The 14,978-nt window shown below is 34.7% G+C and overlaps 1 protein-coding gene across 1 annotated transcript; it reads right to left on the bottom strand.

The window, feature by feature from the left end:
• Nucleotides 1-13,388: 13,388 nt before the first annotated feature.
• Nucleotides 13,389-14,639, bottom strand: LOC148192458 (uncharacterized). Its single transcript, XM_088099568.1, has 2 exons — nucleotides 14,443-14,639; nucleotides 13,389-14,299 (listed from the first exon to the last, which is right to left on the bottom strand). Exons 1-2 carry the CDS (start codon nucleotides 14,609-14,611, stop codon nucleotides 13,599-13,601), a joined length of 870 nt encoding a protein of 289 aa, XP_087955694.1. The 5' UTR covers nucleotides 14,612-14,639; the 3' UTR covers nucleotides 13,389-13,598.
• Between the last annotated feature and the right edge of the window lie 339 nt (nucleotides 14,640-14,978).

The following is a 14,978-nucleotide window of genomic DNA, read 5'->3' as shown; positions in this document are numbered from 1 at the left end:
TTACCTTCGAAGCGTGCTCGAACCGAGCTCTGAATACCACTTGATGGACGAACGCCCGAGGAGAGGCCGACGAAGGCGCGACGCGGACTCCTCGAAGCTTCCTCCAGAGAGATGACGCAGCGGAAAAAACAAAAACTCGAAGAAGAACAAGAACTAGAGGGTTAAATTCGATAGAAACCCTAGAAATGGAAGGAAACCTAATACTAACCGATTAATCGGTTCAAAGTTAAGATTGAACGGTGGAAAAGGTTTGGAACGAGTCAAGAGTGATTTTAATCGGCTAAAATCAGAGAAAATGATGAAAGATGAAGAAACCCTAACCAAAGGTGCAGATGATTCGGTGACAGTGGAATAAGGATGAAGAAACTGGTGAATCTGAGACTTACTGAAGCAAAGAAATGGATCTGTGATGAAGAATGGTTGGTGATGATGAAGAACATTCTCGAGAGAGAAACGTGAATGAAAAAATAAGTGAAGAGTGATGTGCTGATGAGGATACGAAAGAGGACGCGTGGCTGCTGAAGGTGTAGGCAGTTTGGAGTGCTGATGTGAGGTAGCAGCGAAGAATAGTAGCGAGGAAACGAGAGAAATAAATGGAGCACAGTGGAATTCAAAGAAAATGAGAATGAAGGCAGTGTGCAAGGAAGGTGGCTAGAGGGAGTCTTTGGACTCTCTAACCTGACTTTCAAGAGAGAATTGTTTCTATTTCAGAAAACTTAATTCTCATTAATCTCAAAAGTGCTAATACAAGAGAGGAGTTGGGTATTTATAGTAACCCATACTCCTTAAGAGCTAAGCTAGGAAAAGTAAAAATACAAAAGGAAAACTAAGTCAAGTAGGATTCCATCAGAGGGGTTTTTGAGTTCATAGAATATGTTAAAGAACATGCAAAACCAATGAACGGGGCATATTGTTGCCCTTGTGTTCGTTATCTCAATCAAGTATATCAATACTGTGACAACATTCGTGATCATCTGTTCATCTATGGAATAATGAGAATTTATACAGTTTGGACTTGGCATGGGGAAGTATTATATAAGCAAACAACATTAAGAGGTTCGGATTATGTCAACGAATGGATTAGTGATCATTTAGATGAAATGGTACGTGACGTTGGCGAAGAAAATTTTGGAAAAGCTCATTTATACGATAGTTTTAAGATCAATTCAGAGCAAGAATTGTATCCAGGATGCACCAATTTTACAAGGTTATCGGCTACTTTGAAATTGTTTTGTTTGAAAGCAAGAAACGGTTAGACTGAAAAAAGTTTCACGGAATTGTTGGAGTTGCTGCAGGTGATGCTTCTAGAAAATAACACGTTACCTATCCGTAATTACGACGCGAAGAAAATTCTACGTCCAATGGGTTTGGAATACCAAAAGATACATGCATGTCCCAATGACTGTGTATTGTATAGATATCAGTATGCTTCAATGAAGGTGTGTCTGACGTGTGGTTCGTCACAATTTAAGAAGAAACTTCATGGAAATAACGATGAACATAATGAAGGTCCACCAAATAAGGTCATATGGTATTTACCTATAGTACCTAGGTTGAAAGGATCATTTTCTGTTAATGAAGATGTGAAGAATCTTATGTGGCACATTGATGGAGAAAATGTGATAATCTTCTTCGACATCCAGTTGATTCCCCATAATAGAATAACATTGATGGCACATTTCTGGAATTTAGTGCAGAGCCAAGAAACTTAAGACTTGCACTTGCTACCGATGGTATGAATCCTTATGGCAACTTAAGTAGCAAACATAGTTCATGGTCAGTTATGTTGATGATTTACAATCTATCTCTTATGTTGTGCATGAAGAGAAAATACATTATGTTGTCTATGATGATATCGAGTCCTACACAACCTGGAAATGGCATTGATGTTTATCTTAAACCGTTAATTGACAATTTAAAAATGTTGTGGGAAGAGGGCGTCGAGGTCTTCGATTCATATTCAGAAGAAAACTTTTGTTTTCGTGCAATGTTGTTTTGCACCATAAATGATTTCCCAACATATGGGAACTTGAATGGTTACAGTGTTAAAGGTCATTTTGCATGTCCTATTTGTGAAGAAAATACTAGTTATCTTCAACTAAAGCATGGGCAGAAAACTGTGTACACAAGACACCGAAGATTCCTTCCTCGAAATCACCCTTACCGTAGATTGAAAAAAGCGTTTAATGGAAGTCCTGAAGATGATATAGTGTCCAGACCCCCTAATGGGGAATAAGTATACAACCAGGTGAGGAACATTGATGTTGTATTCAGAAAACATAAAAAGAAGACCATCGAGAAACACATTTGGAAAAAGCGATCAATATTCTTTAATCTTCCATATTGGGGTAAACTTGATGTGCGACATTGCAGAGACGTGATGCATGTTGAAAAAAATGTATGTGATAGTATTGTTGGGACTTTACTAAACGTTAAAGGAAAGACAAAAGATGGAGTGAAAGCACGACAAGACTTGGTTGACATGGGAATCCGTTCTGAGTTACATTCGCAATCCATAGGAAGACGCACCTATCTTTCTCCAGCTTATCACACTCTTTCAAAAAAAAGAAAAGCAATTTTTTTGCCAATGTTTATATAGTGTGAAGGTTCCACAAGGTTATTTGTCGAATATTAGTAGTCTTGTTTCTATGAAATATTTAAAGTTAGTTGGTTTAAAGTCTCACGATTGTCATGTCTTAATGCAACATTGCAGAGGAAGCCATTGAATTATGCTCAAGTTATATGCCAAGTTGGGAACCAATAGGACTTCCAAAGAATAGACATGAACACAAACGTGAAGGAAAGGGAGTTCGAGGAGTAAAGATTGAAACTATTAGTGGAAAAGAAGTTAATCAAGCTCATTTGTACATTTTAAACAACACAGAGAATGTTATTCCTTACATTTCACAACACATTGATGAAATTAAGTCTGCACATCCACGTATGAGTGAAAAGTGGACACTTCATGAACATAACAAATCCTTTTTAGCTTGGTTTAAGAAAAAGATTTACGCGACTCCAAATGTTTCTGATAATCTATTGAGACTAGCTCGCAAACCTAACACCGATGTGATCACTTTCGGCGGTTATTACATAAACAATCACTTATTTTATTCAAAGGAGGAAGACGATAAAAGCAGAGTTCAAAATAGTGGAGTTACCCTACAAGCTGAGGCTGTACACTTTTCCAGTTCCTAGGATAAGAATCCAATTACAACATCAATGAGTTATTTTGGAATAATACAAGAAATTTGGGAAATTGATTATGTCACTTGTAGAGTTCTAGTTTTCAAGTGTAAATGGGTTGATAGTAATTCTGGTGTGGTGACAGAAGACCTCGGATTCACTTTGGTGGATCTTAAAAAAATGAGTTACTCGGATGAACCATTTATTATGGTTAGTCAAGAAAGACAAATATTCTATGTCACTGACCCAGTGAATCATAAATGGTCAGTGGTATTGGAAGGCAGAGCCATGCACACAACTGATGATGAAGACTCTCTACATATACTTGAGACAAGCTCCTTCTCATCAAGAACCATTGAAAATAAGGTTGATGATGTACCCGATGAAATACATTCAACTCGATGTGATCACAACGAAGGCATACGGGAGAAAGAGGTGTCTTTATATTGTTTTAATACTTGTACAATTTATTTATTTTGTCTATAAACACTATAATTTATTAACACTTTGTAAATAGGTATGACGAGCTCTAGATCAGGTCCGACGGGAGGAGGTGGTAAATATGTGACTCGGATGCCTGATGTCACATCCCGTCGTGTTAATGAGAAACCAGTGACGGTGGAGTTTGATCCCCGATCATTTGCTCCTATTGGGGCACATGCAGCATCATTTAGGAGTTACTTGGGCGTGTTGGCAAAAACACATGTCCCTATTGTCGCTAACTGTTGGGATGATGTCCCAAAGGTTGATAAAAGTCTACTATGGCAAGATATTTTGGTATGTTTAAGATGTATTACTTCCATCATTGACTTATTTTTGTTGAACATGCTTTAACATTAATTTTTTTTTAACAGGAAAATTTGGATATTCCTAATGATGAGAGGATAAGGATGAAGATTTTATCCCACATTGTAGTCTGATGGAGGGACTTCAAGACGAGAATGACACGTGTATATGTCTTTGACTCTAAACAGAACGACACTCCTTGTACAAAATATAAAATAACTGAGGAGGAGTGGGTGCAATTTAAAGCAACTAGACTTTCTGATGACTAGCAGGTATGTTTTTTAATATTTTGCTATACTCACACAAGATGTTAATTTGTGATTTATGCTTAATAATTTTAATTTTTTGGGTTAAATATGTTTTTAGTCCCTAAACTATTGGCCGTTTCTGGTTTTCGTCCCTCTTTCAAAGTAAGGTACAATTTGGTTCTTATTCTTTTCGAAAACGTTCGTTTTAGTCCTCGAAAACTAACACCGTTTAAAAATTTGGTCCTCATTTAGCAACAAAGTGAGGACTAAAACCAAAATTCCGAGGACTAAAACGAACGTTTCGAAAAGAATGAGGACCAAATTGTACCTTACTTTGAACGAGGGACGAAAACCAGAAACGGCCAATAGTTTAGGGACTAAAAACATATTTAACCCTAATTTTTTCATAGGCGAAAAGGATAGCCGCCCAGCAGAGGCAGAGGCTTAATAATACACCACACATACTATCACGTGGTGGTTATTCGTTATTAGAGAAAAAGATGAGAAAACGTCGTGCTGAGGAGTTAGGTCTTGTGTCAACTGACCTAGCACTGCCACCAGCTAGACATGAATTGTGGAAGGCTACACGGACCAAGTTCAATGGCCAGATGACATCCCAGTCTGCTAAGGAGATATCCCAAACAATTGTAAGTGGAAACATTTAACTAATTACCATACTTCATAAAAAATTATGTAACAAAATTTTTTTGTGTCTAACTTCATTGTGCAGGATAAGTTGGTTGAGCAACAGACTCAAGGAACATTTGTGGCACAAGGTAGGGAGGACCTCCTAGTAGTAGCCATAGGTCGGCTAGACCATCCAGATCGTGTTCATGCTGTTGGAGGAGCTACTGAATTGAGGGACCACTTTGGCCCTAAACCAAGAAGCACAAAAGCCATGAGCCAGGAAGTGCTTAGTAGCCTCAGGCAACAGGTGCAAGTCAAGATAGAGGAGCGCATGAATGAATGCTTAAGAACACTCGAAGAAAAACTTGCGATGATATCCCAACAACAGCAACAACAACAACAGCAACAACAGGAGGACGTCCCCACAGATGATCCTACCGCACCTTGTGTGAGCACCAAAGGCTCATGCTCTACTGCAGATCGTACTGATTACACTATTCAGTATAAATTTTTTGGTTGATGAAGATTTTCCGCGCGTAGTGGCCGTGGGACGACAAATTATAGGACGCCAAACCATTCATGGTACTCCTTTATTGCCCACTCACGCGTGGGTAATGATTGATGATGTTAGAGACTCGCAGGCTCTCGTGCTAGTGCCTACATCTGAAATCCAATTCGTGGGGGAGGCCTTAGGCACATTTATAGCTTGGCCTAAGGCTATGATCATGCCATATTTTGGCCAAACAGTGGTATTATATTCTTATTTTTATTATCTTAAATCTTCAAGTTATAATTAAATGATTCCTAACTTCTGTAAATGTGACTTGTAGGTCTATCATCCTGAGAAACAACCAATGCCTCAACCTGTGAATCAGGCTCATGAGGAAGCAGAAGACGATTATGATCCTCTATCCATATTGACATCGAAATTAAATAAGTTAAGAAAAGGACCGATAGAGTTGGAGTGAGAGTTAAGAACATTTGACCTCGAGTGCCATTTTCCATTGTATATTGCTTTCATTGATGCATTCGAGATCATTGGTGGAGAAACAATGTTGAACATTTCATGCATACAACTATGGTGCATGTAAGTTTTTTAATTGTTATTTTCCAATTTGTATATTAGTATTATTACTTTTTAATAATATACTTAACTTTATTGTTATAGGTACATGGACACCGTCGTAGTGGAATCAGGTCGGGCGTTAGTTTATGGCTTTCTTGAACCTCAGACCATTCAACCATCTGGAAACACATTAGAGTCCAGAAAATCATATATGAAAACATGGATGACTAAGTTTAATAGAGAGATGTATATCGCGCCATACATTGATGCGTATGTATTTCCCAATATTGTCAACTTTTATCAAATTTTAATCAATAAACTCACTACTTGTTGGTACATGATAGGGGACATTAGCAACTAATGGTGATCATTCCAAAAAAAAAAGCACAAGTTGTATGGTTTTGTTCTCTTCATAGGAAGATGAAATCAGAGTTGAAGTCCTTGTTACAATCGTAAGTATTACATTCATTCATATCAATTCATGATGATATTAATATATTAACTTATGTTTCTAATGTTTCAAATTTGTTTAGAGTTGTGGCTAGGACTAGAGGATAAAAAATTGAAATTATATATCCTAAGGTTGGAATTTGTTGATCTTTAACCATTAATTTTCGTAGTCAAATTTAAACCATTACATTTGACTAAGTTCTTTCACATGTTTAGCGTAACAAGCGGAATGATTCCTGGGCATGTGGCTACTACATCATGTCATGGATGAAGGCAATCATCCGAGCAGAAGTCAGAGGAGATTGGACTAAGGTAGAAATTTACATTTGAAAATATTACAAATATCAATAAACTTTTCACATTAAAATGAATATAATAGTAAAGTTTCCTTGATTTTGCAGCGGTTCAACACTACCTCTACATTGTCATATGCAATAATAAAAACGATAAGAGAGGAATGGGCACAATATTTGAATAAACATTTTAAATAGCTATAGCTTTAGGTTTTTCCTTTGATGATAGTAGCATTTGCTTAGCTTTTAGTTTTACATGTGCAACTTTTTGAATGCATGAATTGATAATAGCATCGTTTAAACTATGAATAGATGAATATTGTGAATAGATGAATGGAAAACTAGATTCTTTTAAGTTTTGATGATAGCATTAGTGTCTTTTAGTTTTACTATTTAATTGGAATTGATGATAGCATGGTTTAAATTAATTAAATCTGTGAATATATAAATTGGAAAACTGGTTTCTGTATTTCAGGTTTGGTAAAATGAGCTATAACGAACAAAATTTAAAAAAAAAAACAAAACGTGATGTCGAGCTATACATTATTCGACGTTCATATTGAATCTTAACGTCGAACTATGCACTGATTAACGTTCATATAATACAGTGGATGTAACGATCAAAATGCAACGTTGGGTGAGAAACCCTAGGGCTCAGCGGGGTAATGTCAAGCATAAACTAGTTCGACGTTAAACTTACGTCAAGCCTCCTCATGTACGACATCAAATCTTCATTTAAATATATATTTATTGAAATATTAGACGTCCTTTATCTGCTACTCGACGTGTATATCAACAAAACATGACGTCCATAGGTTTACTTCGACGTCAAAGTTACGTCAGCTTTACGTCAATCCCCTTCCAATTGACGCCAAATTTTGCTTAAAATATAAATATTTATTCAAATATTAGACGTCAAGCACTTTAATATTTTTCGTGTCTATAAACAACAAGTAATGTCGCCCTACACAAATCGACGTCAACGTTACGTCATACATCTTTGTCCTTGGAGTCAACTTTATGTCCCCTCCCCATACATTTGACGCCAAATATTCCCTTAAATGTAACTAGTTATTCAAATATTAGACGTCGAACTATATAGAGTAGACGTGGATATAAAAGCGTAACGCTGAACGGTGGGTGTTCGACGTCAAAATTACGTCAAACGATATGATGTCAAACACGAATACGTCGTTAAAAGTCAAAATTATTCGACATTGTACGCTGTTTTTGCACCAGTGTAGGGCTCACATCTTTTAACGGCTGAAGCTCAAAAACACACTTTTCAACCCTTTGGAGGCAGATTTGGCATGCGGGAGCTATCCTCTTCTCTTTATAGGGTTTTTATCTCATTCTTCCATCATTGTACACCAAGTTTCTCCATGACAATGGAGAACTAAACTCATTTTGTTGTTGGGGAAGATGTAACCTCTAAACTTTCATGTATTTGAATATGTTTTGAAATATTTTATGCTTCTTTCATTAATTGTTAGTGATTTTCTCCTTTACTCAATGCTTGTTATGTTTTGATCACTCATAGCATGATGTATGGCTTTCTTTGTTATTGGGAAATACCTAGGAACCAAGATCAGGAGAATTTCACCCAAAGGGACTATTGCCTAGACATAGGGATAGAACGTTTGGTTGTCTTAAGCTTCTTTTCGTAATGCAGAATTGATTATTAGGGATGCAAGACATTGTGGTCTAATAATTAAGGATAAGCTTTTTATGCCGAGACATCGGGTTCTAAGTAATTTAGAGAGTGACATTAACAATTAAATGAAGAAGATGAATTCCTTTTTGCATGAAAGTAAGGACGATGAAATCTAAACCCCAACAACATTATCATCTCATATTATCAACATCATCCATTCACTCTTGTGTTTAGCCTTAATTGATCAAATTTTACTCTTATTGCATTTTAATTTTAATCATTGGAATCGTTCTTTAATCTTAATTGGTTAAGGTATTACACGATTGTTTAGGAACACGAGTCTCTTGGGAAACGATACTTGGTCTTACCATTTTATATTACTTGATACGATTTGGTACACTTGCCAATGAGATAACAGTAAGCTACCGATAAAACAATCATAACAACAAGATACATACATACTGATTTTATCAACCATAATCAAACACACAACAAGATACATATCTTCTTATTATACCAACCATAATCAAACACACAACAAAATCGATACCTTCTAATTATATCAACCATAATCAAACACCCCGTACATAGTAGTAATAAAAATAGAATTCCTAATCCTCTAACATAAACAATTCAATCATATTGAATTACTCGATCTTCGATCCCCGATCCATGAACTTTGATCATCGATCCTTGATCTTTAACCCTTGATGTCATCACTAACATCTCACACACAGACCCTTGGTTTATTCACTCATTAGCACCCATGCTAACTACTTAGTATAACCATTAGAGTAACACCACTATCAACATAACATAACGATGAGCATCTTAAGTATCATGATCATTATCATAGATACAGTACCATCATGACTATCTCAGTCATAAACAACACCATGAGCATCATTGTACTATAATACCATAGTGGAAAGAGTCCATCTCACTCTTGCACCCTACATATAGCCTCCATTACAGGACATTTGTATCCTCCCCTACAGATCATCTCCTTCCAATCCACACAAGGCAAAAGGAAGCACATATCCATAGATAGAACCAGGATTTACGAGGTACAGCTACTAGACTTATCCTTCACTCTCATGCTAATCAATCACATACCCACGTACATCCCAACACTAATTCATGCTCCACTCTAAGCCACAAGTCAAATTAACCCCAAACATAACCATTAACCTCAATCTCTGATTATCATCATGTTCCACAGCTCCTCAGGCTTGGTTCACGTCCATTATTCATCAAATTCGTCATTTTCCACCAAAAGACATTGTGGTAATTGATTATCACTTAAGATAATCAATTATATAAGTGAAATTTATCCAGAAACATCACGCAGGAAGAGATAATCAATTATCATCCTAGATAATTGATTATTCTCGAAACCATACTCAAAATCAACGCGCAGAATCGAAACACATCCTAGACATGATTAAAGCATTTAAACATACATACATCAACCCTAGATCACATGGAAACATAGTTAACACATCATACATGCATTCAAGCATCACATACCCATGTAAACATACTCAAACACATATAATACATCACTTGAATCATCCAGATCCAATCATTGACCTTTTATATCCCCAATAATAGAGTGCAAAAGAGTCTCCGATAAAAACACCAAATAAGGTTTTCAATCAGCCAAACTAACTAAGCTTAATGCTTACAAATGAGAACCAAGAAGATGAAAATTCTCTAAAATGGAGCTGCTGATGCGAGGCTATTTTCTCCCAAACTGGACTTCTGATTGATGATCCGAACGATCATATTGAAGAACCATACGTTTGGAACCCATTGTCCAAACATAACCCGATCCAACGGGGAACGACTTCACAACGACGAAAAAACCAGTGTAGGTTTTATGTTATACGGAAATTACCTTTTCTATTCCTTTCTCCCTTAATTGGCTTTTTCGTCTCTTCAAATAACTCTAATGTGTCCTATTTGTAAGATCCGAGAAAAAAATAGGAGTCTTAGAAATAAGGTAGTCTTGTGATTTTGGTCTTTTTTTTTTTTTTGGAAATTAGTGTTATTGATGTACACCTATAACCCAACACTTACAACATATATTTGCATGGAAACCCCTAAGCATTATAACTTTGTTCTCCCTTAGCATCAAACCCTTTGTTAGGATAACCTAACAAAACATACATAATACATTTAAGGAAAAATCATTACAAATATTACATAAACCCTATGCTCATTCATACACAAACTCTTACCCAACAATAAAAATAGATAATCATAATCATATACACATGTATCAAAACAAGGATTACCAATCAAGATAATCAAGAACACATATAACATACAATCATAAACAAACAAAGGTAAGCTTCCACATACCTTGGTCAATCATAAGGCTTTATCTACAACCCTAAAACACCACCAATCTTCCTTTACATTAAGTGTTTCCCGTCGCTTTCTTTGTTCTTCTATTAAAATGTTAATTTCCTCTCTTCCTCTATTTTCTCTCTTTGATTTTTAGAGTTTCTAAGGCTTTTAAACATCAAACCACATCTTAATTAATTTCTACACCAATTAAATAAAGGTAAAATATCATTTTGTCTCTAGGCAAAAATAAAAAAAACAAAGAAGTAACATAACAATTATGTTCTACCAAAAATATGCACTCAAGAACACTAATTTTCACAAAAAGCCAAAGAGTCAAACTACTTTACTTTTAAAACCCTTATTTTCCCGGATCTACGCTTGTTTGTCTCTACAATTTATAAAATTTTGTTCAACAAAAATTATCAAATTTTGTTCAATATAAAACAAATATTGTGATTAATATAAAATAATAAATGATTTTTATTATTTTAATATTATTATATTAATCACAAATATTAAATATTTAATAAATAATTAATAAAAAGTTAATTATAAATATACAAATTTATAAATAACCGTAAACTTAATTAAACTTAAAAGGGTGTTACTCCCTCCACCCCCACACGTCTCTTCCTCCACCTCCCCAATTTTCTAAAATGCCAATTATATCCTTCTAAAATGACAATTATATCCTCAAAAGTTAAAATTTTTTATTTTTATTATTTTAATATTTTAATTTATTTAAAACTTCTGATTTACTTCCCTCTGCACCTCTTCCTCTCTTCCATTTTCGTTTACCTTTCTCTCTTCCGTTAAGCTTCTTCTCCACCTATAACAAATTCATATTTTAACAAATTCATATTTTAACAAAATTATTACGTTTAAAAACTAACCATATATAACATTTAAAATTATAAATTTAAATATAAATTACTGTAAATAAAATAAACAAATAAAATAAAAACGAAACGTAAAAGGAACACTGCCTCTGGACGGATGAACGGATGTCAACATCCGTTGAAGGCAAAACGGATGTCGACATCCGTTTTGCCTTAAACGGATGTCGACATCCGTTTTTCCTTAAACGGATGTTGACATCCGTTGAAGGATGTCATCCGTCCATAGGCAGTGTTCCTTTTACGTTTCGTTTTTATTTTACTACGTTTTGCGGCTCATGCAAGGATTATAGGCTTGGATATTAAAAGGATTATTGGAAGTATGGGAAGGATTTAGGGTTTAGGATTATTGGAAGGATTATGACTACGTACCTGGAGAGGAACCACGACAAGGACACTACACCATAAACGCACTGCACCACGTACTGCACCGAGAACAAGAAGAAGATTGTTTGATAATTCTTTTCACGATCACCAAGCTTTGTAGAAAAATATTTTACTCATACAAGAAACTACGTAGGTTATCAGTGAAATATGTTATAAATGAATAAAATTAAAAAACAACAATTTTAAAAATAAAATTTTACTGAGGGGCAAAATAGTAAAGGAAAGGTGGAGGAAGGGGCAAAATAGTAAAGGGGAGGTGGAGGAAGAGATGTGTGGGGGTGGAGGGAGCAACACCCAACTTAAAATATCCTATCAAATTTTACTACATTCATAGAAAGTTGAACAGAGTAGTTTTAGAAAGAAGTGCGTCTTCCCAATCCAAATGCATTGATAACATAACTGTTCACGATGTGGCATTGTTAGTTGTTTCTTCCTAAATAATTTATTACCAGAGTCCAATTTTGACCACTTTTATTAAAGTTAAAAATTAATTTATTTCGGACTTATTTAAATTTTTAAATACAAAACGATTTAATTTTTATTATTTATTCTGACGACTCGCTGTCGTTTACCAAATCAAATTAAAATAACTTATTAAATAATGAATTAAAATATTATAATTATAATGAGTTAAATTTACAAATATGAATTTTAAATTTATGTAGCCAAATAAGAAAATCAAGTTTCTTTCGACTCTTTGAAGCAGTTCAAAAGCTGTAAATTTATTTTCTTTCCAAAATACATAAGAATAAATGAAAATTTAAAATTCACCAAAAACTATAAAATTTTTCATTTTATATTATTCCTTTTCTTAATTTATTTTGACTAAATAAAGTAATAAAAAAAGCTTTGTAAAAACTAAAACAATAAATAAAAGCATAAATTATTATCTTTTGTTTATTAATATAGGATAGAATTTTCATTTAAATGTTATGGGTATATATGTTCTCATTAATTTGAAAAATCATCAACAATATGGAAAATTTTAATTAATACTTTATTAACTATTTATAACAGTCAATGAAATTAACTATTTATTAATACTTTATTAAAGATAAAGGGTGTTTCCTTTCCTGAAAAACCATTAAAAATGTAATGCTTTTTAATTATCATAAATGTGGAGTCGTTAATCTTTTTATCCGTTAACACGGAAAACCAAAATATTCAAAATATTAAAATCACAAAAATCATGCTAATATCAAACAGGAATGAATTTCAACTAAATCCTCGTGTCCTTTTTAATGATAACAAAAAAATAATAAAGTTATAGGTATAAAACCAAATATAAATACCTTTTACAACTTTATTATAAATAGGTTTTTTCTTATTTTATAGGTAATATTTTCTTATAAATAATTATTTTAATTTAAAATATTGATTAAATAAAAGAAATTAAATTTAAAAATAAAAAGTTAAATTAAAAAAAAAGACCACTAAAAGTAAAATTTATAAACGGTATCTTATTAAAACTTAAAGTTGGAAAAAAATTATACAAATCTTCTTTATATATAAATTATCCTAATAATTAATATGCAAATCAAATTAAAAGAAAAAACATCAAAATAACGACCACATGAGTCCTCCTAAAAACATTCTTAACACAACATGTCCCTACTAAAGTATGTTTAAATTTCAACCCAAAATGAACGTTCAATAACGCAACATAACACCACCAACGACAATTGTAACGAAATACACCAAAGCGTTTGAAGGAGCCTTAGCAAAACCACCATTCGTCGGTGATGGCGCCGTTGACGGCTCCGACTGCGGTGGAGAAGTTGGCCCCGCCGGCAACTGCGGTGGGGAAGTTGGCCCGGCGGATGACTGCGGTGGAGAAATTGGCTCCGCCGGAAACGGCGGTGGAGTTCCCGTCTCCGGTGGCGGTGCCGGAGGAGAAGTCACCGGATACATTGTTTCAGGTGCCGGAGCTGTCGCTGGATACCAGTTTTCAGGTCCCGGAGCTGCCGCAGAAGGCCCGTTGGCCGGTTTCGGAGATATTGAGTTTGATGGAGGTTGAACCGCTGGGGACGGTGGAGAGGAAGGCGAAACGATTGGTGGGTTTGGCTTTGGTGAGGGTGAAGGCATATCTTTTGGTGGCAGCAATGGTGATAGTGAAGGTGATGGTGAAGGTGATGGCGATTTTCTAGGGGATAAAACAACAACAATCAATTTCTGACCCTTTTCACAGTTTCCATCATTTCCACTAATGAAGTAAAACGGTCCTGATCGATCAAACTTGAACTCAGTGTCACCGTTTTCGAACTTCTTGATTGGGTTGGTCTTGTTGCACTTGTCATAATCTTCCTTCTTCACTTCCAACACCGAGTCTGAACCCTTCTTGTAGTTGAAAACTAGCAAGCAAAACAATAATAGAACAAATACCCATGAATTAAAACTGTCACGTCATTGTAAAAAAATGTTATCTTTATGCACGATCGAAACTCCAAACTTTTTATAGGCATGTGGGTATTTAATCAGTATTAGTATTAGTTACCTATTGTGTCATTGATTTGGAATCGGTTTCTTCCAGCCCAGTTGTTGTAACTCTCGGAAGGATTTGGAACCCAGCCTTGGCTTCCACCAACGTTGAATTTCTTGGCTTGGGAGCTTGAGAGAAGAGTGAGGAGAAGCAAGAAGAGGTATAGAGGTTTTTGAAGATCCATGAGGGAAATGAAAAGTGAGATGTGCGAGAATAGTGTCTGTTGCTGTGCTTATATAGAGAGAGGGAGAGTTCGAGGTAGTGTGAGACAAGAAATTTGAAGGAAATTTGCGGGTTAGAGTTGTAGAAACCGAAGCAAAATGAAAATGGTGTAGATTGAAATAGAAACAATAATATACGTATATCTTAATTTTATATATAGTTATTATACACTTCTTATTTTTTTATTATATATATATATATATATATATATATATATATATATATATATATATATATATATATATTAAGTATATATTAAATGCTCATCAACGTTTTCAGTGCAAATGGATATTTTTCGAATAAAATAGGAAAGAATATAAAATATTTGA

This window comes from Vigna umbellata, chromosome 9 (genome assembly GCF_029865625.1).
Source record: "Vigna umbellata cultivar VRB3 chromosome 9, Vumbellata_1.0, whole genome shotgun sequence".
NCBI classification, from domain to species: domain Eukaryota; kingdom Viridiplantae; phylum Streptophyta; class Magnoliopsida; order Fabales; family Fabaceae; genus Vigna; species Vigna umbellata.
Note: the sequence above shows the minus strand (reverse complement) of the source record. Positions and strands in the feature narration are given on the sequence as shown.